General features: G+C 35.1%; 1 protein-coding gene across 1 annotated transcript in view; it reads left to right on the forward strand.

Annotated features, from left to right (window-relative positions):
* Positions 1-25,803, forward strand: part of LOC141346838 (neurobeachin-like protein 1) — an 87,100-nt gene that overhangs the window by 43,268 nt on the left and 18,029 nt on the right. The window contains exons 16-43 of the mRNA XM_073851796.1: positions 1,081-1,179; positions 2,408-2,982; positions 4,150-4,282; positions 4,978-5,097; positions 5,179-5,565; positions 6,888-6,977; positions 7,112-7,286; positions 8,466-8,599; positions 8,679-8,838; positions 9,801-9,903; positions 10,020-10,176; positions 11,526-11,684; positions 13,146-13,305; positions 13,559-13,647; positions 14,416-14,970; positions 16,299-16,474; positions 16,659-16,947; positions 18,459-18,770; positions 18,946-19,095; positions 19,660-19,817; positions 20,571-20,695; positions 20,789-20,912; positions 22,574-22,722; positions 22,814-22,947; positions 23,040-23,141; positions 23,232-23,327; positions 23,441-23,565; positions 25,214-25,354. Coding sequence (XP_073707897.1) covers positions 1,081-1,179; positions 2,408-2,982; positions 4,150-4,282; positions 4,978-5,097; positions 5,179-5,565; positions 6,888-6,977; positions 7,112-7,286; positions 8,466-8,599; positions 8,679-8,838; positions 9,801-9,903; positions 10,020-10,176; positions 11,526-11,684; positions 13,146-13,305; positions 13,559-13,647; positions 14,416-14,970; positions 16,299-16,474; positions 16,659-16,947; positions 18,459-18,770; positions 18,946-19,095; positions 19,660-19,817; positions 20,571-20,695; positions 20,789-20,912; positions 22,574-22,722; positions 22,814-22,947; positions 23,040-23,141; positions 23,232-23,327; positions 23,441-23,565; positions 25,214-25,354 — 5,177 coding nt within the window. The remainder of the gene's footprint in view (positions 1-1,080; positions 1,180-2,407; positions 2,983-4,149; positions 4,283-4,977; positions 5,098-5,178; positions 5,566-6,887; positions 6,978-7,111; positions 7,287-8,465; positions 8,600-8,678; positions 8,839-9,800; positions 9,904-10,019; positions 10,177-11,525; positions 11,685-13,145; positions 13,306-13,558; positions 13,648-14,415; positions 14,971-16,298; positions 16,475-16,658; positions 16,948-18,458; positions 18,771-18,945; positions 19,096-19,659; positions 19,818-20,570; positions 20,696-20,788; positions 20,913-22,573; positions 22,723-22,813; positions 22,948-23,039; positions 23,142-23,231; positions 23,328-23,440; positions 23,566-25,213; positions 25,355-25,803) is intronic.

Genomic DNA, 25,803 nt, shown 5'->3' on the forward strand with positions numbered 1-25,803 from the left:
TATACATATACATATATATATATACATATACATATACATATACATATATACATATATACATACATACATACATACATACATACATACATACATACATACATACAGTACAGACCAAAAGTTTGGACACACCTTCTCATCAGGTGTGTCCAAACTTTTGGTCTGTACTGTAGATTTGAATTCAACTGAAAAAACTTGTGAAAAAATATCTTTCAGGTGGTCAAATAGCAAATAGTGGAGCTCTGCAGCCAAAGTTACAAAAGTTATTTGTAGTTGTTTCTTTTACTTTTAAAACTGGATTTTCCAAAAGATGGGCAAAAATCTTACACTAAACCATGTGAAATTATCCATGTTATCCCCATGAATTAAGGTTAGAAATGTGGGTCTTTTATAAAGTGAATTTTACATAAAAAAAGCAGTTTTTGTATAAAAACCCATTTAAAAAAAAATTATTTATTAATTTATATATATTCAAAAATATCACTAACCCACTGAAAACTGCACAAATGTAGAGTAAAAACTTTAATAAAAAGAAAAAAAGTTTGGACACACCTTCTCGTTCAAATGAATGAGAAGGTGTGTTCAAACTTTTGGTCTGTACAGTGTGTATGTGTGTGTGTGTGTGTGTGTATGTATGTATATGTGTGTTTTTTTTTTTTCTTCTCTTTTTTTCTGGGATAGATTAGACCAAGAAGATTAACAACCAATAGGAATTCAGTAGAATTTTGATTCTTATTTGATCCTATTAGGATTATTTTGGATTGGTTCTAAATTATGACAGAAATGATATGACACTTTTGAATTTTCACTCAGGAATTGTTAGCAAATTTTTACAAATGATTTTTTTAAATTAAATGTAACATTTTGAAGTATAAAGTCTTAAAAGTTCTTGAAAAACATGCTCCAATAATTTTAGCTTTATTTGCAACTTCGAAAAATAATTTTCTTTACATGTTCTAATGTTTTAATGCAAATTCTTTTAGCACATGTTCACTAGGGATAGTTGAACTAGTCCATTTAAACTATTTAGTGAATAATTTAAACTTCTAAAATAGTATATAATGTAACCTCATTCCCTTTCAGGAAGTGTTTAAGGAGCGGATTGGCTACATTCACCTGTATGAGGTGTTGGTGTCACTGGGTCAACCGTCCAGACACCTGCTGAAGGAGCTCATGAATATGGTGAGATGAACACTTCCCATTTTCCATGTGTCAGTCACATGATGTTATCTGCCCCTTTGTTTCTCATAAAGTCAGGTCACCTTTCATTTTATTACAGTGTGTCAAAGAAGCTTCAAAGTAAAAAAACATTAACAGAATCACATGATGCAACATTTACCAAATATGAGACAACTTCAAATTCCACTCAAAAAAGGCTACAGTGTCATTATTTTTTTTTTGTCAGTTTAATGTTGATTCAGTCATGTTCAGTTTTTTTCATTTGTATATTTTTTATGTTGTATTGCTATCTTCAAATTAATCAGTAATATAAAGTTTTGGACCCAGTCATGATGGTATTAAATAATCGTGATTACAATATTAGGATTTTTGCCATAATCGAGCAGCCCTAATTATATGTATGATTTTAAAGCAAATTTCACTAACTTTGTTTGTGACACAGAATTTATTATTATAGATCCAAATTAATTTCCAGCTGATGGTTATTCCAGAAGTACTTACATTGAGAAGTTGCAGGGCAGTATAATCAAAGATCTAAAAAAAAAGTGTTATTACTTTTTTTTTATCTTTTGATATCAATACCTTTCAATAAAATCTCTTTTAAATGTTGATTGCTTATATTCACTGAAGCCTTGTAAAAGCCTCACAAATGTGACCCTGGACCACAAAACCAGTCTTAAATCGCTGGGGTGTATTTGTAGCAATAGCCAAAAATACATAGTATGGGTCAAAATTATTGATTTTTCTTTTATGCCAAAAATCATTAGGAAATTAAATAAAGATCATGTTCCATGAAGATTTTTTGTAAAATTCCTACTATAAATATATCAAAATGTAATTGTTGATTAGTAATATGCATTGTTAAGAACTTAATTTGGTCAACTTTAAAGGTGATTTTCTCAGTATTTTGATTTTTTTGCACCCTCAGATTCCAGATTTTCAAATAGATCTATCTCGGCTAAATATTGTCCTATCCCAACAAACCATACAGCAATAGAAAGCTTATTTATTGACCTTTCATATGATGTATAAAGCTCAGTTTTGTAAAATTTTACCTTATGACTGGTTTAGTGGTCCATGGTCACAAATTGGGTTTGAAATCGACATTGTGTTTGTGCAGCGTTTTTTAAAACTGGTGAGAACTAACTAGTGCTGAAACGGGGTTAAATGCTCAGTACATTTGAAGCATAGCCGTCTCACTTTCTCTCTTTTCATCGCTGTATTCCTGCAGGCTGTTGAGGGTGAACATTCATCTGTGGGTCTCCTGGGCATCAGTAATGTGGACCCACTCCTGCTCCTGATCCAGTGGCTTCCAGAGCTGGACTCTGCCGAGCTGCAGATCTTCACTGCCGACTGGCTCCGGCGCATCTGCGGTCTGAACCGGCGGACGCGAGCCACCTGCGTCAACTCTTCCATGACGGTCAGCGTGCTGTCGGCTCTGGAGAGACACGACCGGCTCCACCGGGCCTGTGCCGAGAGTCTGGTGGGCCTGTTGGGATCATTAGGCAGTCAGTCGCTGAGTTCCTCTGAGCTCCAGCTTTTGCTGAGACTCCTGCGTCAGGACGAGCCGGGCCGCGCTCACCCGTATGTGGGACCCGTGCTGCGGGCACTCCTGGGGATGGTGCGCAAACAGGGTCTGGAGAGCGCCATGCAGTACTTCGATCTGTCACCGCCCATGGCTGGCATCGCAGTGCCAACTATCCTTCGTTGGCCAGGCTCCGCCTTCAGCTTCTTTGCTTGGCTGTCATTGGACCAAGATCAGCTAGGCCCGCCCAGTAAAGGAGAGAAGAGGAAACAGCTGTATAGGTGAGAATGGAAATAAGAGATTAGTCAGTTTTTCATCTTTTTTTTAAAAAAAATTATAATTTACTGTTGCAAAGTTTGGGTTCAGGAAGATTTTTTTTGATGTTCTTAGAATAAGTCTCCATATGCTCACCAAAGGCTGCATTTATTTAATAAAAAATGCAGTAAAAACAGTAAAATTGTGAAATATTATTACAATTTAAAATAATGGTTTTCTATTTGAAAATATTTTAAAATGTAATTTATTTCTGTGATGCAAAGCTGAATTTTCACCATCATTACTCCAGTCTTCGGTGTCACATGATCCTTCAGAAATCATTCTAATATGCTGAGCTGCTGCTCGAGAATTATTTTTTGTGGAACTATTACTATTTTTGTGGAACTCTTAATGCATTTTTTTATTGTTTATTTAATAGAAAGTTCAAACTAAATTGTGAAACATTGAAAATGCATTTACTGCAATTTTTGATCAATTTAATGCATCCTTGCTGAATATAACTATAATCTGTCTAACCTCAAACTATTGAATAGTAGTGGTTTTACACCAAGAAATGTGTTTGTATTTTTTAAATAATAATAATTAATATTAAGTACAAATTCTATAGTTAATGCAAATATTTAGTAAAAAATTAATATTTTGTATTATATTAAACAATAACTATAACACACTGTTAAAAAAAGGAGGTGAGTATTTAAAACCACAAGTTCCTGTGTCTTGTGTGCACTATTTTTTATTTATTCGTCTGTTTGTGTATTGTCAGTGATTTTTTTTAGCTTCTTGATGTTATTTTTTTTATGCTTTTAGTTAGTTATGTTGGGAATCAGTTTATAATTTGGTGTCTCCAGTGTTTGTGACCAAAACTTATTCAGAAAACTTTGACCTGCCCATGTTTTGCTTAAGTGTTTTTTCTTGAATTGCAATTGAATTGACCAACAAAGTATTGATAGTTGTGTGAATATTGAGTTTTTGGTTGATTGTAATCCATTACATACTTTTCTGAGTTCTTGTCATATTTATTACCATTTACTAAACTATACAGAATAAACTGTGACAATGTAAGAAATGTTGAAGGTGTCTGAATAAATTTTAGTTAGACTGTAATTTATTTTTACTATGATAGCCATGAAGACTGATTTATAGAAACTTCTACTTTGTGTGTTTTTGTCTAGTTTTTTCACCCCGGGCGGCACCGGGTTCGAGGCCTTTATTAGCTCGGCCGGAGTGCTTGTGGTAGCAGTCTGCACTAAGAAAGAATACGTCACCGTCATGCTGCCTGACTACTGCTTCTGTGATTCGCTCTGGGTGAGTCCAATGACCAAAGAAGTGTTTGTACTTGTAATTGTAATTATAAAACATGGATGAATTGTGACCCTGGAGCACAAAACCAGGCCAAGAAGGACGTTTTTGCTGTTTTGCCGACTGGATACGGCAAGAGTTTAATCTATCAGTTAGCTCCGCTCCGTGTATTGTTGTGATTGGTCGTGGCGTTATCCAATTGCGTGCAGTGAGAGTTTCAAATGCATGCTTGGTGCCGCTCCTCGAATTAGGCCCTTTTCATTGCTCGATGCCAGACCCTTAATCTTAATAGATTAGGGTCTGGATTTTTTCCAGGCTACAAAACCAGTCATAAGGGTCATTTTTTTAAATGTGAGATTTATACAACATCTGAAAGCTTTTCATCGATGCATGTTTTTTTAGGATAGGAAAATATTTGGCTGAAAATCTAAATACTGAGAAAATTGCCTGTAAAGTTGTTCAAATGAAGTTCTTAGCAATGCATATTACTAATTAAAAATTAAGTTTTGGTATATTTAAGGTAGGAAATTTACAAAATATCGTCATGGAACATAAACTTTACTTAATATTGATCGATAATCGATCATTTTTTCCCTTACAATGTATTTTAGGCTTTTGTTACAAACACACCTGCTACATAAGACAATATGCTTTTGTGGTCCAGTGTCACAATTAATGTGTGGTTTGTATTTGACCTTCAGCACAGTATTGGTGTCGTTCATGTGCCGGGGAAGAGGCCATTTGGCCAGAGTCTGGTCTACATCTTTGTGGATGGACAGCAGAAACTCTCAGCACCTTTGAAATACCCAACCATGACTGAGGTGAGAGACTGAAAACCCACCTAAAAACCTCCCTGTGTAATTTCGGTCAAGTCTTTTATTGTTTGTATTTCTCTCTCTCAGGCCTTTACTTCATGCTGCATCGGTTCAGCGGGTCACCGCACCACGACGCCTCCTCCCTCTCAGATCCCAGATCCTCCATTTTCTGGAGGCAATCCCTCCGGCCGCTCGTCATTTGGCGCTATCCTCCCGGGTTGGGGCGGCCTGTTAGGGACCAAACCCGAGTCAGTCACCAAACTGATTTCCGCCGGGACTCAGGACAGCGAGTGGGGCAGTCCCACCTCTCTGCAAGGGCAGCTGGGAAGTGTCATGGTCTTCCACGAGCCCCTCCAAACCAGTCACTTCAAAGCCCTCTGTAGCGCAGGACCAAACTGTATTTCTCCCTTTAAAAGTCAAGAGGCTGAACTCGGAGACCTGGCGCCCAAACTTCTGCTACACTATTCTCCAAAGGTGAGGGGTTTATATAGGTCAATGCCTACTAGAACTGAGCTTTATAGAAATGATACACATTAATAATATACTGTACAGTTGAAGTCAAAAGTTTACATACACCTTGCGGAATCTGCAAAATGTTAATTATTTTAGCAAATAAGAGGGATCATACAAAATGTGTGTTATTTTTTATTTAGTACTGACCTGAATAAGATATTTCACATAAAAGATGTTTACATATAGTCCACAAAAGAAAATAATATTTGAATTTACAAAAATTATCCTGTTCAAAAGTTTACTTGCACTTGATTCTTTATCATTTTTTTTATTTGGTGATAGTTGTTCATGAGTCCCTGGTTTGTCCTGAACAGTTAAACTGCCCGCTGTTTTTCAGAAAAATCTTCAGCTCCCACAAATTCTTTGGTTTTTCAGCATTTTTTGCCTTTTTGAACCCTTTTCAACAAGACTATGATTTTGAAATCCATCTTTTCACACTGAGGACAACTGAGGTTCAAAGGTTCAAACACTCACTGATGCTTCAGAAGGAAACATGATGCATTAAGAGCCGGGAGTTAAAAACTTTTGAACAGAAGATGTGTACATTTCTTATGTTCTTTGCCTAAATATAATTTTTTTATTTTAGTTAGTATTGCCCTTCAGAAGCTGCAGAAGATACTTTCATGTTTCCCAGAATACAAAATAAGTTCAATATACTCTGATCTTCAAATTCTAAAAGTTTTAACCCACGACTCTTAATGCATCGTGTTTCCTTCTAGAGCATCAGTGAGCATTTGAATCTTCTGTAGTAGTTGACTATAAGTCCCTCAGTTGTCCTCAGGGTGAAAAGATGCATTTCAAAATCACAGTCATTGTTGGAATGGGTTCAAATACACTAAAATGCTGAGAAACCACAGAATTTGTGGGACCTGAAGGATGTTTCTGAAGAACAGCAGGCAGTTTAACTGTTCAGGACAAACAAGGGAGTCATGAACAACTATAACTAAACAAACAAAAAAAAAAAATAGCTGAGGATCGTTCAGGTAACAGTAACACGGTAACACAGTATTAAGAATCAACTTTTGAATAGGGTCATTTTAATAAATTCAACTATTATTTTTTCTTGAGGACTATATGTCAGTGTTGTCAGGTGAAACATCTTATTCAGGTCAGTACTAAAAAAATAACAATTTTGTATGATCCCTCTTATTTTGGTGAAAATTGACATTTTTCAGATTCTGCAAGGTGTACGTAAAAGGTTGACCTCAACTGTATGTATTTGCTCTAAAACATCATAAATGTTAATTACTCATTAATCAGTAATCCTCTTTTTGCATATACAGGCATGTAGGAACCCAATTTGTCTGGATTTGTCCCCAAATCTGCTGCATGGTCGTCTGACAGGCAATAAAGTGGTCAACTGGGATATCAAAGTATGTATGCTGTTTCCCTTCCTTTGGTTTTTCTGTTTTTCATCTTTGATACATTTGATACATCTGTCAAAATGCGTTTTCTGTAATTCTGCTTCTCCTAAACACCTGCTGACATACTCTCTCATCTTTTGTAGGACATGATCAACTGTGTTGGAGGGCTTCCTGTGTTGCTCCCAGTTTTGGAACAGTTGACGTTGTTAACCCCTGATTTACAACACGTTGACCCCTCTGGGTCAGAGTTCATCACCCCTGACTCAGCCACGCCCGCTGATGGAGACTGGGTCATTCTGCCCTCAAACAGAGCGTCAGGTGAGCACACACTCTTTATTAGCCAGTGTTATATCTAAGACTATTAAAAACCATCGTTAGAAATATAACTGAAATAAAATGGAAATATTAGATTAAAAACGTTAACTTAAATAGAAATGAGAGGATCAGAATTGGAAACATGATGTACATTTAATTACTTAGGTTACTAAAACGGACTAAAATTAAAGTGATATGGAAATATATGCATCTCAAGCATTTCACTGCTTGCTCCTTTTCTGTATTTATGATTGAATTTATCACTAAAACTCTTAAAAATGGTTAAGTAAGACTATTAAATAGAGTCATTGTTCGAAATCAAACATTTATAAATATACATTTAATTACTTGAAGTTTTAGGTTACTAAAAAAATATATAAAATGGAAAAAATATTTAAAATGACAAAAGCACATAACAAAATCATTAAAATTAAAATAAGTCAAAATATAAAACGATTTTGCATCTCAAGGATCTCATTGCTTGCTCCTTTTCTGTATTCTGTATTTATGATTACATTTATGACTAAAAATGTTAAAAATTGTTTTCATTAATAGAAATAAAGCTAAAATGTAAATATTAAATAAACTAAAATAAAATATCTAACTATATAAAGTACTAACATTAGTAGAACTGAGATAAATATAAAGTAAAGTAGAAATATAGCAAATATGTTAACAAAAGCGCACAAAATTACAAAAATTTAGACTAAAATTAATATTATCAATCAAAATGTAAAATGAATAGCTAATTTAAAATGTGAATAAGTAATATGTGACCCTGGACTACAAAACTAGTCTTAAGTAGCACGGGTATATTTGTAGCAATAGCCAAAAATACATGGTATAGGTAAATATATCAAAACTTGATTTTTGATTAGTAATATGCATTGCTAAGAACTTCATTTGGACAGATTTAAAAGTGATTTTCACAACATTTAGGTTTTTTTGCACCCTCAGGTTCCAGATTTTAAAATAGTAAAATATTGTCCAATCATAACAAACCATACATCAATGGAAGGCTTATTTACTCAGCTTTTGGATGTACAAATCTCAGTTTCAAAAAATTGACCCTTATAACTGGTTTTGTGGTCCAGGGTCACACCGCCTGCCTCTTTTCTGTATTTATGATTATTATGCCTTGATAATGTCGTGATATGATGTTTGTGATCATTTATGATTCAGAGGCAAGACTGGAGAAGAATCTAGTTGCGACATTTTTGCTGGTGATCAAGCATTTCCTACAGAGGCATCCCATCAACCAGGAAACTCTTCTGCACTCTCACGCTGTGGCCACATTAGGAGCTCTGCTGCAGAAGGTACCCATAATTCTCTTTCCTTTGGTTTCTCCATCTTTTTCTCTGTATGTCTTCATTTGCTGTCAATTTCTGTGTGCAGCTGCCGGCGTTTCTGGTGGACGTGAGCGTGCTGGTGGCGGCTCAGCTGTTGATTGAGCAGATGACATATGAGAAGAACTCGCAGCTCCTGCAGCAGCTTCACACACACCTGCTCTTCAACTTCAGCATCTGGAACCAAGGAGATTTCCCACTGCGCATCGGTTAGTCTGTGCACGCGTTTTTATTTGTGTGTTTAAACAAGCAAACTGTTTTGTTCATGCATGCTTTTGTAATAAACAGATTTAAACCATTTAATTTAATTTGCAATTGGTGATTGTCTTCAGAAACATTTTTTGTTATGCTGGTTGATAGTCTTTTCACATCCCGATAGCAAGATCTCCTATTGCACCTTTAATTTAATTTTTAATTTAATTTAATTTAATTTAATTTAATTTAATTTAATTTAATTTAATTTTTAACAAATGGATTAAAAAAGCACATTTTTAAATGGAGTTCAAAATTTGCTTAGTAACATATTTATAAATTTAATTTACTTTTAAGCTATGATTTAAAGCAGTGTAAAGTTTTACACAGTGTTTCTATGTACACTACTAATCAAAAGTTTTTGAATAGTAAGATTTTCAGTGTTTTTTAAAGAAGTGTCTTCTGCTCACCAAGCCTGCATTTATTTGATCCAAGGTAAAGCAAAAACAGCAAAATTATGAAATATTTTTTACTATTTGAAATAACTATTTTCTACTTGAATATATTTTAAATTGTAATTTATTCCTGTGATTTTTGAAGCTGAATTTTTAATTTTAAATGTTTAAATTCTGAATTTTAAATTTTAAATTTTTAAATTCTTTGTAGTGTACCTATGTATTTTTTTTATTTTTAAAATGTATTTTTTAAATATTTCTTTAATGTATAGTTTAATAATTGTATTTAACTGCATTTTAAAACATGAATTAAGTAAAAGTTATGTCTTTTTAATTGAATTATTTTATTGATTATTCAAATAAATTATAATTGATAACTTAAATAAATTATTTTATTTAAAAGTGTCACTCCTAGTCCTCCAAAACCATGATTATATTATATATTCTAGTTTAAAATCATTAATTCCCATTAAAAACTGAACTACCCATAATCTGATGATCTTAATGTGTTTGTGATGTTGAAGGTCACATCCAGTACATGTCCACCGTCATCAAAGACAGCAGGAAGCAGTTCAGGAAGAAATATGGAGTGCAGTTCCTGTTGGACACAATTCGCCTTTACTATGGGTAAGACTACATCTCCCACAATCCTTCACTCCTCTGTGGTACCACTCTCTGTTATTCTATCACCTCAGGGCTCTTTCTCTCTCCATCAAGTCATCCGTTCTCTCTTTCCTTTCTAGTTCTGGAACTAAAGATGCAGATCTGAGTGAGGATGACATTAAGACAATCAGAGCTTCTCTCTGTGGCCTTCTGAAGTATTACATCAGCAAAGGAACCACCCACGAGGAGATCCAGAGCATTCTGGGATACATCGCTGCCATTGGAGATGAGGAACAGGTGAGAAGAGGATGTCGGTAGATTCAGTTTCCTATATAGGATTCCTATAGGATTAGTGTGTCACAAATCATACAGTTTGGGGTTGGTAAAAAAATTGTTTAAAAAAAAAAAAAAAAAAAGCCTCTTCTGCTTACCAAGGCTGCATATTTTGATTAAAAAATACAGTTAAAGCAGTAATATTGTGAAATATTATTGCAGTTTTAAATTACAGCTTTCTGTTTGAATATATTTTAAAATGGAATTAATTCCTGTGACACAAAGCTGAATTTTCAGCATCATTACTCCTGTCTTCAGTGTCACATGATACTTCACAAATCATTCTAATATGCTGTTTTGCTGCTCAAGAAACATTATTATCAAAGTGTGCATTAAATTAAGTTACAAGACTAAATTTTAAAACAATTCTAAATTGTTTTTCAGTATTTTGATTAGTTGGTTTATCGATTTTTGTATTTCTTGAGCATTTGATTTAGCTTTAATATTTAATAAAATAAAAATATTGTTAAAACAATTATTAAGATTGTTATAATTAACTTTTAGTTATTTTATTCAGGGCTGTCAAATGATTAATCACGATTAATCACATCCGAAATAAAAATTTAGGTTTACACACTAAATGTGTGTTTACTGTGTATATTTAATATGTATATATAAATGCACACACATACATGTATAGATTTTAAAAAAATATTTATATGAATGAATAGTTATACTTCTATTTAATTTAGACTATATATAGAATTATAAATATTTTCTATATAAATCTAAAAAAAATTCTTGAATATACATGTATGTGGGTGTATTTATATATACATAATAAATAAACACAGAAAACACACATTTAGTATGTAAACATGAACTTTTATTTTGGATGTGATTAATCATGATTAATCATTTGACAGCCCTAATTTTATTATAATATAACAAATTACAACTATCATTTTATAATTATAATTCTGCATTTAAATCACATTTCAAAACGTTTAAAAAAGCTTTTGAAAAGTTTTTTCTGAACATGTACATTTGCACATTCCTGATGGTGATAAGGTAATGTCTAACTCTTTGTCTGAGTGTGTGTGTGTGTGTGTGTGTGTGTGTGTGTGTGTCCAGGAAAGAAGCACTCTCTTTTATTGTTATTGATTTGCCCTTTCTAATCAGTAGAGCAAGCATCCTCTGTCTTTCCCCATTTTAATTATTCCTGAACCTCAATGTGCTTAACCGCAAACTGGATTTACTGCCCTGCCAATTCATTTAATCACTGTCTCTTCCGATTTCTCCTGCTCTTATCACTTATAAGCAATAAACATTAACTAAACATGAAATTGAAATCGGTGACTGTGCTGTTGTAGCTGTGCGGGATCTTGGAGCTGCTGCTGACTCTACTGCAGACCAGCGCGGCGCGGGACCAGCTCTTCCTGCTGCTGTTTGAACCGGGAGCGGCCGACTCCTGCTACGCCTTGCTGCTCAACAACAAACACTCAGACCGTCTCCGAGAGCTCGTCTTCAAGGTGCTCTTCATACTCATTTTGGACGTAGCTTCTCTAAAGCATCTTTCATCAGTTAGAGATTTGAAAATGCTAAAACTAACTTAAAGAATTAGTTTAGACTAAAGAAATGTAGCATTTCATCACTTGTTCACTAATGGAGCCTCTGCAGTCAATGGGTGCCATCATAATGAGAGTCCAAACAGCTGATAAAAACATCACAATAAACCACAAGTAATCCACACCACTCTAGTCCGTCAATTAACATCTTGCGAAGGGAAAACTTTTTAACTTCAAACCAGTTAAACTCTGTGTCCTCTATTCATAAAATTGCTTTCTTCAGTGATAAAGTAATCTTGTCAGAATCAGGAGAGAAATATGCATAGATCAAGCACTGTTTACAAGCCAAAACAAGTATTGTAATGTTGTTATCAGCTGTTTGGACACCTTAGCAACTGCATTGCAGTAAATGTAAAATTGTAGCTGCATAATAAGCTTAACAGATCATGCATCAATAATTATGTATTATTCATTCTAATAGTTTAAAAAAGTCAAAACTAGTGATCGGCCGATATTGATTTTTTTTTTTTTTTAACCGATACCGATTATTAGCATGTTTATGTGCTCGATAACCGATATGCAGAACCGATATTTATTTACTGTTAAGTCCATATTTCACTTAGATTTTTTCCTCCTTCCAGTCATCTTAAAAAGTGTTAAAAATTAGTCTTTCGTGTTAAATTTAATCTTCATTTTACAACAATAAAAAAATATTTATAAAAAGCATCAGCTGCAACATTAGCAAGCAAAATAAATGTAGAATGTCTAATGTTTTCAAATGGAGAAAATAAATAAAGAACAGGAGTCATATCAACTTTATATCAGCTACAGTTAGTAGGTTTATAAGCCTTTTAATATAATGAGTGAAGAATAATTCACTGAATAATATATTGGAATATAATCAAACAAAACATTGTATTTTATTGCATTTCACAACTGGTATGTTATATTAAAATTACTAATGTTTTTGTTCTAGATTCTGACAAAGCGCTGTTTATCTATGCATTTACACAGAACTATACTCAAACTGCGATCGCTCACGGAGATAATAAATAATTAATTTCCATAGAGTCGTATTTATTTATATGTGTATTAGCGAAATAATGGCTATATAGTAAATGTTAATATAATTTAGGATGTTTTAAACAAGTGAATCTTGTTAAAAATCACTTGGGGTTTTATCCGATATTGAATATAGGTGAATCCGATATTACAAAACCGATAACCGATTATGGTAAAATGCTTAACTATATATAATACATTAATACATCATACATTAGTCACTAATATTTTAATATATATTCTTATTTAAAAACTCATCAACTATAAGTTTGCTTTATGTAATGCATTATAACATTTTTGCTATTTGATTGTGATGTCAAATGCATGTGTTATTAATATATATGTTGTTGTGTGTATCTGCAGATGTTTGAGCGGATGCTGAAGTGCGATCGTGTGTATGAGAAGAGCAAACAGAGGTTACGCTTGAGAGATGTGGGATACTCTGGCCTCAGTCTGCTGTTCTCGGATCTGCATCTCACTTCAACCCTCATCAAGTGCCTCCTTCACCAAGTGCTGTCTACTGGTCAGTCTGATGAAAAATGATGAAAACCATATGAGTTTGTTTGTGTAATAAAAAATAAAATAAAATAAATAAATAATATATATAATTTATTTATTTTTTTCAAGTAACAAAATTTGTTTTTTGGTTTAAGTTTTAGTTATAGTTTTGCATAAACCTTTGCATAACCCACTATTCATTAATAAAGGCCACACTGAATTTATGATGTGAAGTATTTTTCCATAAACTCTCCTTTTTGACCCTCTTTGTCCTCTAGATATTGTGGTAAACTATAAAGATCTGATGGCTGTGGTTCTACTGACCCATAAAGCTGGACCCAGCGTTCGCCTGACTGTATGCAAGAGGGTGAGAGCATTTACAACTTTAATACACCACAGTTTTAAGTGTTAACAAAAGCACAACACTTGCTAAAACATTTTTTTTTAAGAAATAGCTTGGAAAGAAACTAATGTCACTTTAAAACTGTTTCTTTTTTCAAAATAACTGCTTTTCCATATAAAAGGATAAAACACACAAAATCCAAATATGATGCACAAGCTACAGTATATATTATCAGACTTATAAAGCCAAATTATTGCTTTGTGTAAAGACATTACAAAAATTGTATTTAATTTTCCTTTCCCTAAAATAAAATAGCATTTGCAAAAGCCTAACTTTACACCAAATTAAATAAAGTAACAGAGAAATACTTGTAATGATGTCTTGTAATATTTTCAACGTATATGTGACCCTGGACCACAAAACCAGTCATAAGGGTCAATTTCTTGAAATTAAACTGAAATGGGACAATATTTGGCTGAGATACAACTATTTGAAAATCTGAGGGTGCAAAAAAAAAAAATCTAAATATTGAGAAAATCGCCTTTAAAGTTGTCCAAATGAAGTTCTTAGCAATGCATATTACTAATCAAAAATTAAGTTTTAATATATTTACGGTAGGAAATTTACAAAATATCTTCATGGAACATGATCGTTACATAATGTCCTGTTTATTTTTGGCATAAAAGAAAAATCAATAATTTTAACTCATGTAATGCATTGTTGGCTTTTTTTTTTTTTGCTTATTGGTTTTGTGGTCCAGGGTCACATATATCTTTCTCTTATTTCCTGCAGCTGTATGTGCTGTTGCAGTCTCAGCAGGATGCAGCGCTGCAGATCTCCAAGCAGTTGTGTTGGCAGGGCACTCTAATGAGTTTGTTTGTCCGGAGCCCCGGGAGCGACGGAGGTTCCGGTTCGGGCCGTGGTGACGCAGCCAGCCTTGGGAGTTTCGAGCTGAGCCGCAGCAGTGGAGGAAACCGCCTGGAGCCTCCTCTGGAGCGCAGAGCTCTGGGAGACAGTGTGGGGAGGCTGAACGAAGAGCGAGACAGTGCCTCAGACAGCAGGTCCATAGACAGCCTGGACAACGGAGAGCTGATGTCTCTCTCCGAAACACCAGGGGACGCGCCGACACCCAAAGCGTGGGGCGGAAAAGCAGGGGTCTTGAGTTTGGACCTGTCCCAGCTGCATCTGTTTGATCACGGGGACAGCGGCAGTCAGACTCCGGGCAGCATGCCAAGCACACCGTCTCCTCTGGAGAATGCAAAGCCCTTCCCTGGAGCTTCCTCTTTAAATGATGACAGCTTCCTGTTTAGTGACAATGTGTCCCTGGGAGAGTCTTTTAACAGTGAGGTGAGACTAGAGATCATATGTGTGCTTCAGTGGAATAGGCAGTGACATGTATCACTTCATTTTTCAACAAGTACCTGATAGTATGTACTATAATGAAGGTGTTGAAGGCAAAGTTCACCCAAAAATTTAATTCTGCCATTAATTCCTCACCCTTATGTTGTACTAAACCTGTAAGACCTTCATTCATCTTCAGAACACAAATGAAGATATATTTGATTAAATCTGAGATCTTTCTGACCCTGCATAGACAGCAACACAACGATTATGCTGTGGTACTCTTGTAAATGTCCGTCAAAGACTGACACGGAATGAATAAAGTTTTTTTTTTTTTTTTTTATAAAAAAAGTATTGTGGCTGTGTAAAATTAAGGTTGAACCACTAATGTCACATGGACTATTTTAATGATGTCCTTACTACTTTTCTGGGCCTTGAACGAAGTAGGTGCATTGCTGTTTATGTAGGGTCAGAAAGTATTTCATGAAAAATATTTGTTCTGAAGATAAACAAAAGTCAAATGGGTTACAACATGAGGGTAATTAATGAAAGAATTTTCATTTTTGGATGAACTATCCCTTTAAGTGACTATAAAGTATAATTTATAATTAGCTAAAATATATTTTATATTTAAAATATAAATATTTAAAGCATAAATATATAAATATATTTTATATAAATATAAAAAGCTTTGTAATATAAAAACTGGTAAAATCACAGCTTTTGTTGTAAAAAAAAATAAATGCACAGCTTATTCTTTTAGCATATTATAATTACATTGCTGTTCAATATTATTATTATTATATATATATTTTTTTTTTCTTTATTATTATTATTATTTAAAAAAAAATTCAGAGAGTATGCAATAAATCGCTCAAAAGTGACATTAAAGACATATAAAATGTTACAAAAAAATTCTTTTTCAAATTTTGAATTTCCAAATACTACTTTTCCAAAAAAAAAATATATATATATTACGCAGCACAACTGCTTTCAATACTGATAATTTCTCAGTGTTGCTGATTTACTGTATTTTTGATCTAATAAATGCAGCCTTGATGAGCATATGAGACTTATTTTAAAAAACATTAAAAGTCTTTCCAACCCAGACTATTGAAAACTAGTGTATAGCATTGAATATAATTGTGGAGAAGTAGGTGTTGAAAGCCTTTATTTCCTTTTAGACTAATAATAATAATCACTTTTATTAAACTTCTGATTAAATGAGGAAAAAATATAGTTTCCACAAACAAAAATACCTTCATTATCCAGACACAATGCAGTCAGTCTTATTGAAGTGACTTATTGATTTGAGACTCTGTCTTGCCGCACAGCGTACAGAGGAGGAGTTGGCGCGTCTGCTGCTGGAGATAGTGTTGTGTGTCATGTGGAGAGGGGTGGAGGGGTCAGATGACACCGCCTGGCTGGAGAGAGGTCAGGTGTTCTCCGCCCTCACCAAACTGGGCACTGCCAATGAGCTGCTGCTGCCCGTCGACCACATCAAACTCAGGTCAGACTGCATCTCAAGTGTGCTTTGGAACTGCAGCTGAATGCTAGTGATGCACTGAAATTAATTTTACATACTCAAAATGCAGCATTGTAATGGTTAAATATTTTGCTTGCTGAAATTTGAGGCCTCAGAGTTGATCTGAACGGCTAGTTGTTTATGCATTTGCTTATCTCTTTCTCCACAGTCTGATGGAGAGGATGTTGGAATTGGCTGTAACGGACAACCGAGAAGCGACGACCACAACGCTGCCGCAGCACACGGAGAACGCGGTGCGTCTTCTGCACATTGTGCAGGACTTCCTGCAGGCTGAGGGGTTGGTGAATCCTGCTCTGTGGACTGAGAAGGTTTTGGAGGAGACGGTGACTCTTATGGACGGGCTGATGGTGTGGTACGCCTCTGGGACACAATGGCTTCAGTTGTCTCAGGTGGGGCTACGGCTGCTGCTCGGGTTCATGGCACAGGAGGACCCACAGGTGAGAGGTCATAAGGTTGTATTAGGGATGCATTGATATACAGAACCATTTGGGGCCAGTGACGGTAAAATAGTTTGATGTTACAAATGTTTTCTCTTTCAAATGAACTTTCTGTTCATCAAAGAATCTTAAAAAAAAATCGGTCTCAACAAAGATATATAGCAGCACAACTATTTTCAACATTGATTATAATAGACTGGAGTAATGATGCTGAAAATGTAGCTTTGCATCACAGAATAAATTACATTTTAAAGTATATTGAAAAAGAAATTTTTTATTTTAAGTTAAAAATCTCAAACCCCTAAACTTGCACTCATAAACGCAATGTAAAAACCTAAAAACCGGCATTGTCAAGTAGGCTAAATGCAGGGTGCGATTTGTGAAAAAACCAAAGGGAGCGGGGGTGCTTTTTAAAACTTTTTTTTTTTTCTCTCTCCATAGGCAGAAGTTGACCAAACTGTTAGTGTAATCTGTTAACAACACACATTATATACCAGTCTTTTTAGGCAAGAACCAATGAAATGTTTTTAATACGACGAAAGCTGTATTATGTGATGACAATTTAATAAAAACATCGTAAGTTAGGCCTATTAAAAGTAATGATTTAATTTCAAACAACAAATACATTTTATAGGGAAGGTGAGCAAAGTATCAACGGAGCTTTTTGGTAACTCAGAATCAGTAAACCACTGCGTCGCAAAAAGATTCACTGTTTCGAAGTGCTCCAATCGGATCGCGAATCATTCGATTCAGAACGTTCAACTTCAAAGCGCGTATGGCGAATCATTTGAGTCAGATGACTTTAAAGCACATATCGCGAATAATTTGATTTAGCTCGGGACGTAGGAGCGGTTTTGCGGGACGTTATCCCCAACGTGGATAAAAATAATTCATCAGAAGCAGAACAACAGACAGTTTTTAAAGAGATTCTCTGTTTCTGACATAGGTGAATAAAATAATCTTTTCAGAAGACAAGATCATCGTGATTAGCAGTTCTGTCATAAGCGACAAGAGCGAATCAAATAATAGGATGCAAACGCGCTGATAAGGTCAGGGCAGTGTGATGGCCAGCTTGTTCCTAGACATGGTTCTAATAACTTTTATCTGAGAAAACATTACTGCTTCATTTCGGAAGATTAATTTTCCCCTTCTTTATTCTTCATAACCCGAGAATGTGGCGACACATACCTGCGTTGCAGGCGCCTAAACGGTGCAGTAAAGTATAGTTTAAAAGGTTGTGCGTTTGGCTGTACAAATGCGCTGAGCTGCTTTAGGCAGCGCACCAGAAGCACTTCAGCAGATTAAAATGTCAAAATGTGCAGTTCTGGCGAGTTACCCCATAAATGTAGAGTTATAAAGTCATAAAATGACCGTAAAGAGTTTTGAGAAAATCGCATATGTGTCAAATCCACGTCATGTGCATGAGGCTTCAAAGAGGCCGCACTGCTTTGAAGTGAAACCTGCTGTAAAGCAAAGAAACTGAGTTGTTGTGTTGTTTCTCATTCTGGCAGGTGTGTGCCATGGCTACAGCCAAGCTGAATGGCATCTTGCAAACAAAGACTGTGGACTCTCAGGACGAGGCCTGTTATCTTCTGGGCCGCGTGGAGGGAATCCTCAGGCGCTCTGTGAGCGAGGAGCGGACAGAGGAGACCTACTCGTTTTTAGTGCCTCTCCTCCGTACCCTCCTGTCCAAAGTCCACAAACTCTTATACATGGAGCTGCACCTCCCTTCCCTCCCCGACACCAACGGAAGTCCGTCTTTCTTTGAGGACTTTCAGCTGTACTGCAGCTCCCCGGAGTGGAGGGTCTATTTGGATAAATATGTAAGACTTGTATTAATACACTAAATGGGGATAGTTGTCATTTTAAGCTGGATCTGTTTCAGCTTTTCTATTACTGATATGTTTATCTATTTCCACATAGAGCATTTGGTTGGTTTCTGCTCTTCATTGCACCCTTTAGATTATAAATCTGAATTTTGTGTATCTGTTTTTTCAGATCATCCCCTACATGAAGCAATATGAGATTGAGACGTTCAGTCAGGGTCATGAGAACATGGCTCTATACTGGAAGGACTGTTATGAGGCGTTCATGCTCACTCTGCACCGCAGGGACCGAGAGAGAGGAGAGAGCAAGATACGCTTTCAGGTATAAAAACATCTACACACACATACCTTATTGTTCAAAAGTTTGGGCTCAGTAAGATGTTTTTTGAAAGAAAATTAATACTTTCATTCAACAAGGATGCATTCAATGGATCAACATTGACAGTAGAGACATTTATAATGTTACAAACGAATTGGGTTCTTTTGAAGTTTATTTTAAAGAATCCTGAAAAAAGTATCACAAATATGACGCAGCACAACTATTTTCAACATTGATAGTAAATATTTCAAATTAGTGCAAATTAGCATATTAAAATGATTTCTGAAGGATCATGTGACACTGAAGACTGGAGAAATGATGCTGAAAATTCAGCTTTGCATCATAGAAATAAATTACATTTTAAAATATATTTACATAGAAAAAATATATTTGAAATTGTAATAATATTTCAAAATATTATGTTTTTTGCAGCATTTTTATCAAATCCTTTGTGAGCACAGGAGACTTTAAAAACATAAAATTATTAAAAAAACTTTTGAACAGCAGTGTAGAATTTCCCTTCAAATGTAATGCAGAATTTACAAACATTTTCATTTCCTTTTTAAGGAGCATTTTGTGGAACCGTTCAGCCGTCGAGGGCGTCAGGAGAACCTGAGGTACAACAGCATGCTGAAACAAATCCACACGCAGAACAGCGCTATCCTCAGGCAGTGGAGGGCAGCGCGCAGAGGACTCTTCTGTGAAAGAGGTCCCTGGGTGGAAAAGTGAGTGTTGTTTCTGTGTGTAAATGTCACTGACAGCAGGAATGGATACTGTTAGTACAGATGGAGGTGTTTATAGAGAAGTTCACTTCCGGAGCAAAAATGTACAGATTTACTCACCCTCTTGTCATCCAAGATGTTCATGTCTTTCTTTCTTCAGTCGTAAAGAAATTGTTTTTTTGAGGAAAGCTTTTCAGGATTTTTCTCCATATAGTAGACTTCTATGGTGCCCCCGATTTTAAACTTCCAAAATGTAGTTTAAATGCAGCTTCAAAGGGTTTAAATGATCCCAGCCAAGGATGAAGGGTCTTATCTAGTGAAACAATTGGTTATTTCTAAAAAAAAAAAAAAAAAAAAAATATTATAATTTATATACGTTTTAACCTCAAATGCTTGTCTTATCTAGCTCTTACTTTATAGTTCAAACTCGCACCATAGAAGTGCACTATATGAAGAAAAATCAAAAAATCCTCAAAAAACATAATTTCTTTATGACTGAAAGACATGAAAAAAAAAAAGAAAGAAAGGCATGAGCATCTTGGATGACAAGGGGGTGACTAAATTATCCGTCGATTTTTGTTCTGGAAGTAAACTTTAAGTTTAAAGGTTTTCTGACTTCTATAATAAAAGCATAGAGATGTATGCATTTATATGACTTTTTTTTTTTATCTGTAAATCAGATATAATGAAACTACATGTGTTTTTGCCAGGATGTAACATAAATTAAAATCTGTTGGTTATGTGTGTGTTTGCCAGGCAGCAGAAAGAAATACACTGGAAGCTCTCTAGCGCTGAAAACTACTCCCGTATGCGACTCAAACTGGTGCGGAATTACACCTTTGACCCCCATAGAGAAGCCAGTGCCTTGAGAGATAACCTGGGTAAGACATACACACATAAAACAGTCACCTGGAACCTTTATGAATCATGTGATGTGCATTTTAGGAAATAATTGGTTTTGTGTGTTACTTCAGGTGTGCAGCACCAGCAGGTAAACGCTGAGTCACTGTTGTTAGAGGCGGTGAAACAGGTGAAGGTCAGTGATCTGGAGGATGACATCCTGGAACTTCTGGAGGAGGACCCTGCATCAGCCAATCAGTGAGTTTTGGTTTAGAGGGACAGGAGCAGTAGCCAATCATTGGAGCTCAATACAAAAAACATCTTTACTCAATAACTGAATGTGTTATCTATTTGAAATACTTCGGATAAATGCTTTGGGTGTTCTTTTATCTGTTAAAGATTAGATTTTAGTTGAAGGATAAGTTCACATCCCGAACAAAAAATTACAGATAATTTACTCACCCCCCTGTCATTCAAGATCAGTCGTAAAGAAATTGTTTTATGAAGAAAATATTTGTGACCCTGGACCACAAAACCAGTCTTAAGTCGCTGGGGTATATTTGTAGCAATAGCCAAAAATACATGGTATGGGTCAAAATTATTGATTTTTCTTTTATGCCAAAAATCATTAGGAAATTAAGTAAAGATCATGTTCCATGAAGATTTTTTGTAAAATTCCTACTATAAATATATCAAAATGTAATTTTTGATTAGTAATATGCAATGTTAAGAACTTAATTTGGACAACTTTAAAGGTGATTTTCTCAGTATTTAGATTTTTTTGCACCCTCAGATTCCAGATTTTCAAAAAGCTGTATCTCAGCCAAATATTGTCGTATCTTAACAAGCCATATACCAATAGAAAGCTTGTTTATTGAGCTTTCATGTGATGTATACATCTCAGTTTTGTAAAATTTAACCTTATGACTGGTTTTGTGGTCCAGGGTCACATTTCAGGGTGTCTCCCCATATAGTGGACTTCTATGGTGCCCATGAGTTTGAACTTCCAAAATGCAGTTTAAATGCAGCTTCAAAGGGCTCTAAATGATCCTAGCCAAAGAAAAAGGGTCTTACCTAGCATAACCATTTGTTATTTTCTTAAATAAATTGATATTTCTACACTTTTCAACCACGAATGCTCATCTTGTCTATCTCCGCGATGTGCATGCGTACTCTGTGCACTCTGGTTCAAGATAGTTAGGGTATGTCGAAAAACTCCCATCTCATTTTCACCTCCAGCTTCAAAATCGTCCCACATCGCTGTTTTACCTTTTTTTGTAAAGGGCATTTGATCTTCTTTGCACGTTCATTTTGCAAACACTGGGCTGGTGTTTTTGCAGCGATGTTTGATGATTTTAAGTTGGAGAAGAAAATGACATGGGAGTTTTTCACCACACCCTAACTGTATTGAACCGGAATACAGAGCTAGATGAGCATTTGAGGTTAAAAAGTATATAAATTGTAATTTAAAAAAAAGAAATAACCCCTTGGCTAGGATCATTTAGAGCCCTTTGAAGCTGAATTTAAACTGCATTTTGGACGTTCAAACTGGCGGAAACCATAGAAATCCACTATATGGAGAGAAATCCAGATTTTTTTTCTCAAAAAACTATTTCTTTACGACTGAAGAAAGAAAAACATGAACATGAATAACATCTTGTTATGGATGAAGACTGGGTGAGTAAATTATCTATAGATTTTTGTTCTGGAAGTGAACAAATCCTTTGATAAAATGATTTACCCCTTTTTTCTTTGCATATAAAGGCCTTTATTGCTGTCAAACGGGTTAGTTTGTTTACATGTTGACGTTAACATGTTACCTTGTTTTTTTTTCATTATAATTTTCTATAAATGTTTTTGCTGCCACTTTTGATCAATTTAATTTCTTTAAAACATTATTGTGCATGTTGTTTTCTAAGGGCTGATTCTGAAGAGGCCGGTCAGAAGGAGAAATTGGTGATATCAGAGGACTGTGAGCTGGTCACGGTGGTTGACGTTTATCCAGGTCGTCTGGAGCTCACCACACAACACATCTACTTCTATGACAGTAGTGCAGAGAAAGAGGAAGGTGAGGAGAAACTGGTACAGTGAAATTTGAATGAATGAAATGAATACCATATATTGAGAATAGCAATAATACAGGTGGTGTTCATTTTCAGGTGTAGGTCAGGACTTTAAATGGCCTCTGTCTCAGATCAGAGAGATTCACTTGCGCAGGTACAACCTCCGCCGCTCGGCTCTAGAGATCTTTCTCATCGACCAGACCAACTACTTCCTAAACTTCAAGAAGGAGGTCAGGAATCTTCAGCATTTCTTATCTTCTTTCTCTCTTTCCTATGTGAATGTAATATCACATGCAAACTTGTTTGTGGGTTTGATTGACAGGTGCGTAATAAAGTGTACAGTCGGATGCTGCTGCTGCGTTCTCTGTCTATGCATGCCACTCACTCGCCGCAGGAGCTGCTCAAAGCCTCTGGACTCACACAGGTCACTGCACACATGAAGCATCTCTGTTTAAGTGTTTCATATAGTACATCACTGAAGGTTTAGAGCTGATTTCTTTCTCTCTATCATCAGAAATGGGTGAACAGGGAGATCTCAAACTTTGACTACCTGATGCAGTTGAACACCATAGCAGGACGGACGTATAATGATCTGTCTCAGTATCCTGTGGTGAGTGACATTTACTCTGCCACTTTGGATTCTGTTTGAACTGCAGCGTGGCCACACATCAGTGCTCATTCGCTTCCTCAATGATCTTATGTGAATTTCTCTGGTGTTTTTAGTTCCCGTGGATCCTGTCGGATTATACGTCAGAGGAGCTGGATCTGTCCGATCCGCGGGTGTTCAGAGATCTCTCCAAACCTGTGGCCGTGCTGAACGAGAGGAACGCCAAAGCCGTCAGAGAGAAGTGTGTTTCTGCCTCTGTCTTGTTCTCTCATTCCTAACAGATCGTAAATGTGACCCTGGACCACAAAACCAGTATTAAGTTGCACAGGTGTATTTGTAGCAATAGCTAACAAAACATTGTATGGGTCTAAATTATCAAAAAAAAATTTTTTTTGGATACAAATCTTTAGGATATTAAGTAAACATCATGTTCCATGAAAATAATTTGTAATTTTTCTACTGTACATATGTGACTCTGGACCACAAAACCAGTCTTAAGTCGCTGGGGTATGTTTGTAGCAATAGCCAAAAATACATTGCATGGGTCAAAATTTTTGATTTTTCTTTTATGCCAAAAATCATTGAGAAATTAAGTAAAGTTCATGTTCCATGAAGATTTTTTGTAAAATTCCTACTGTAAACATATCAAAATGTAATTTTTGATTTGTAATATGCATTGTTCAGAACCTAATTTGGACAACTTTAAAGGTGATTTTCTCAGTCTTTTTGATTTTTTTGCATCCTCAGATTTCTGATTTCAAATAGATGTATCTCAGCCAAATATTGTCCTATCCTAACAAACCATACATCAATAGAAAGCTTATTTATTGATATATGATGTATAAATCTCAGTTTTGTCAAATTTAACCTTATGACTGGTTTTGTGGTCCAGGGTCACATATATGAAAACTTCATTTTTGATTAGTAATATGCATTGCTAAGAACTTAATTTGCACAACTTAATAGGTGATAGGTGAGGGTTTTTGCACCCTCAGATTCTAGATTTTCAAAAAGTTGTATCTAGGCCAAATATTGTCCTATCCTAACAAACCATACTTGGAAACAATGGAAAGCGTATTAATTCAGATGATGTATAAATCTCAATTTCAAAAAAATGACCCTTGTTACTTTTGTGGTCCAGGATTATATATACTAAAGCCTCAGTGTTCACTACAAGCTGCCCGGTTTGACAAATAAAACAAAAGTTTTTTTTTTTAGCACTAGTTATAAACTATTATAGTATTAATTAATATTTTGAACTTGCTGTTAATTTACTGTAAGTCTTATTATTATTTTTTGATCAGTTAGTTTAGTTAACAGTAACAACACTTTTTTCAAACCCTAGTGAGATACCTACCTAGGCAACATTTTTACCAAATAGTTGACTGTATGCATTTGTCATAGATATTACAATCCCAGAATGCATTGTGGCGCCCATTAAAAGTTGTAATTTAAATAATTTAAAATACATTATTAATACATTATTTGTATTTACTATGCATTTGTATGTGTCATTAGTTCAGCTACATGCTAACTTCAGACTATTGGAATAATCTTTGAAGTCTCTTACGTTATTATTTATATGCTGTTATAGTATTTCTTGATATTTTGGATTAGCTTTTTTTGTATTTTCAGGTTTCAATTTTATATTTTTGTTTGTAATTTAAGGTTAAGTAATTGTATGCATTATCATGGTACTAAGTTTTAGTTTGTTGTCAACTTTTTTTTTTCTAATTTAAGAAGGCAACTTTCTGTTTAGACAGTGAAGCAGTTCACTAGATTTTGGAACAGAGCAAATGTTTTGAAAGTTTGAGTTGATTTTTGTGGTGGCAGTGATTGCAGCTGATGTGTGTAAATGTGGTTGACTGAAAATGGTTTTTAATCTGCAGATATGAGAGTTTTGAAGACCCCACAGGCACCATAGACCGTTTCCACTACGGCACACACTACTCTAACGCCGCTGGAGTCATGCATTACCTCATTAGAGTCGAACCCTTCACATCCCTGCACATCCAGTTGCAGAGTGGAAGGTAATGCTTGCCTAGATTTACATCTTTTTGCCTTTATTGTTCTCTCTTACTGTCTTTCCTCCCTTTCTCTTGTGTCTTTTTATCAACCAGCTCACAATTGTTTTTATTTTGTAAAGCTCTGAAGAAAAAAAGGTTACTGGAGGTTACATAAAGGCATCATATTCCAAGATCTTTAGTAGCATTTTTTTCTTTCAATTATATGTGACCCTGGACCATAAAACCAATCTTACGTAGCACGGGTCTGTTTGTAGCAATAGCCGAAAATACATTTTATGGTTCGATATTATTTTTCTTTTATGCCAAAAATCATGAGGATATTAAGTGAAGATTATGTTCCACGCAGATATTTAGTAAATTTCCTATTGTAAACATATCAAAACTTAATTTTTGATTAGTAATACATGCTAAGAACTTCATTTGGATAACTTTAAAGGTGATTTTCACAGTAT

The sequence above is a fragment of the Garra rufa genome, chromosome 12 (assembly GCF_049309525.1).
Source record: "Garra rufa chromosome 12, GarRuf1.0, whole genome shotgun sequence".
NCBI lineage: Eukaryota > Metazoa > Chordata > Actinopteri > Cypriniformes > Cyprinidae > Garra > Garra rufa.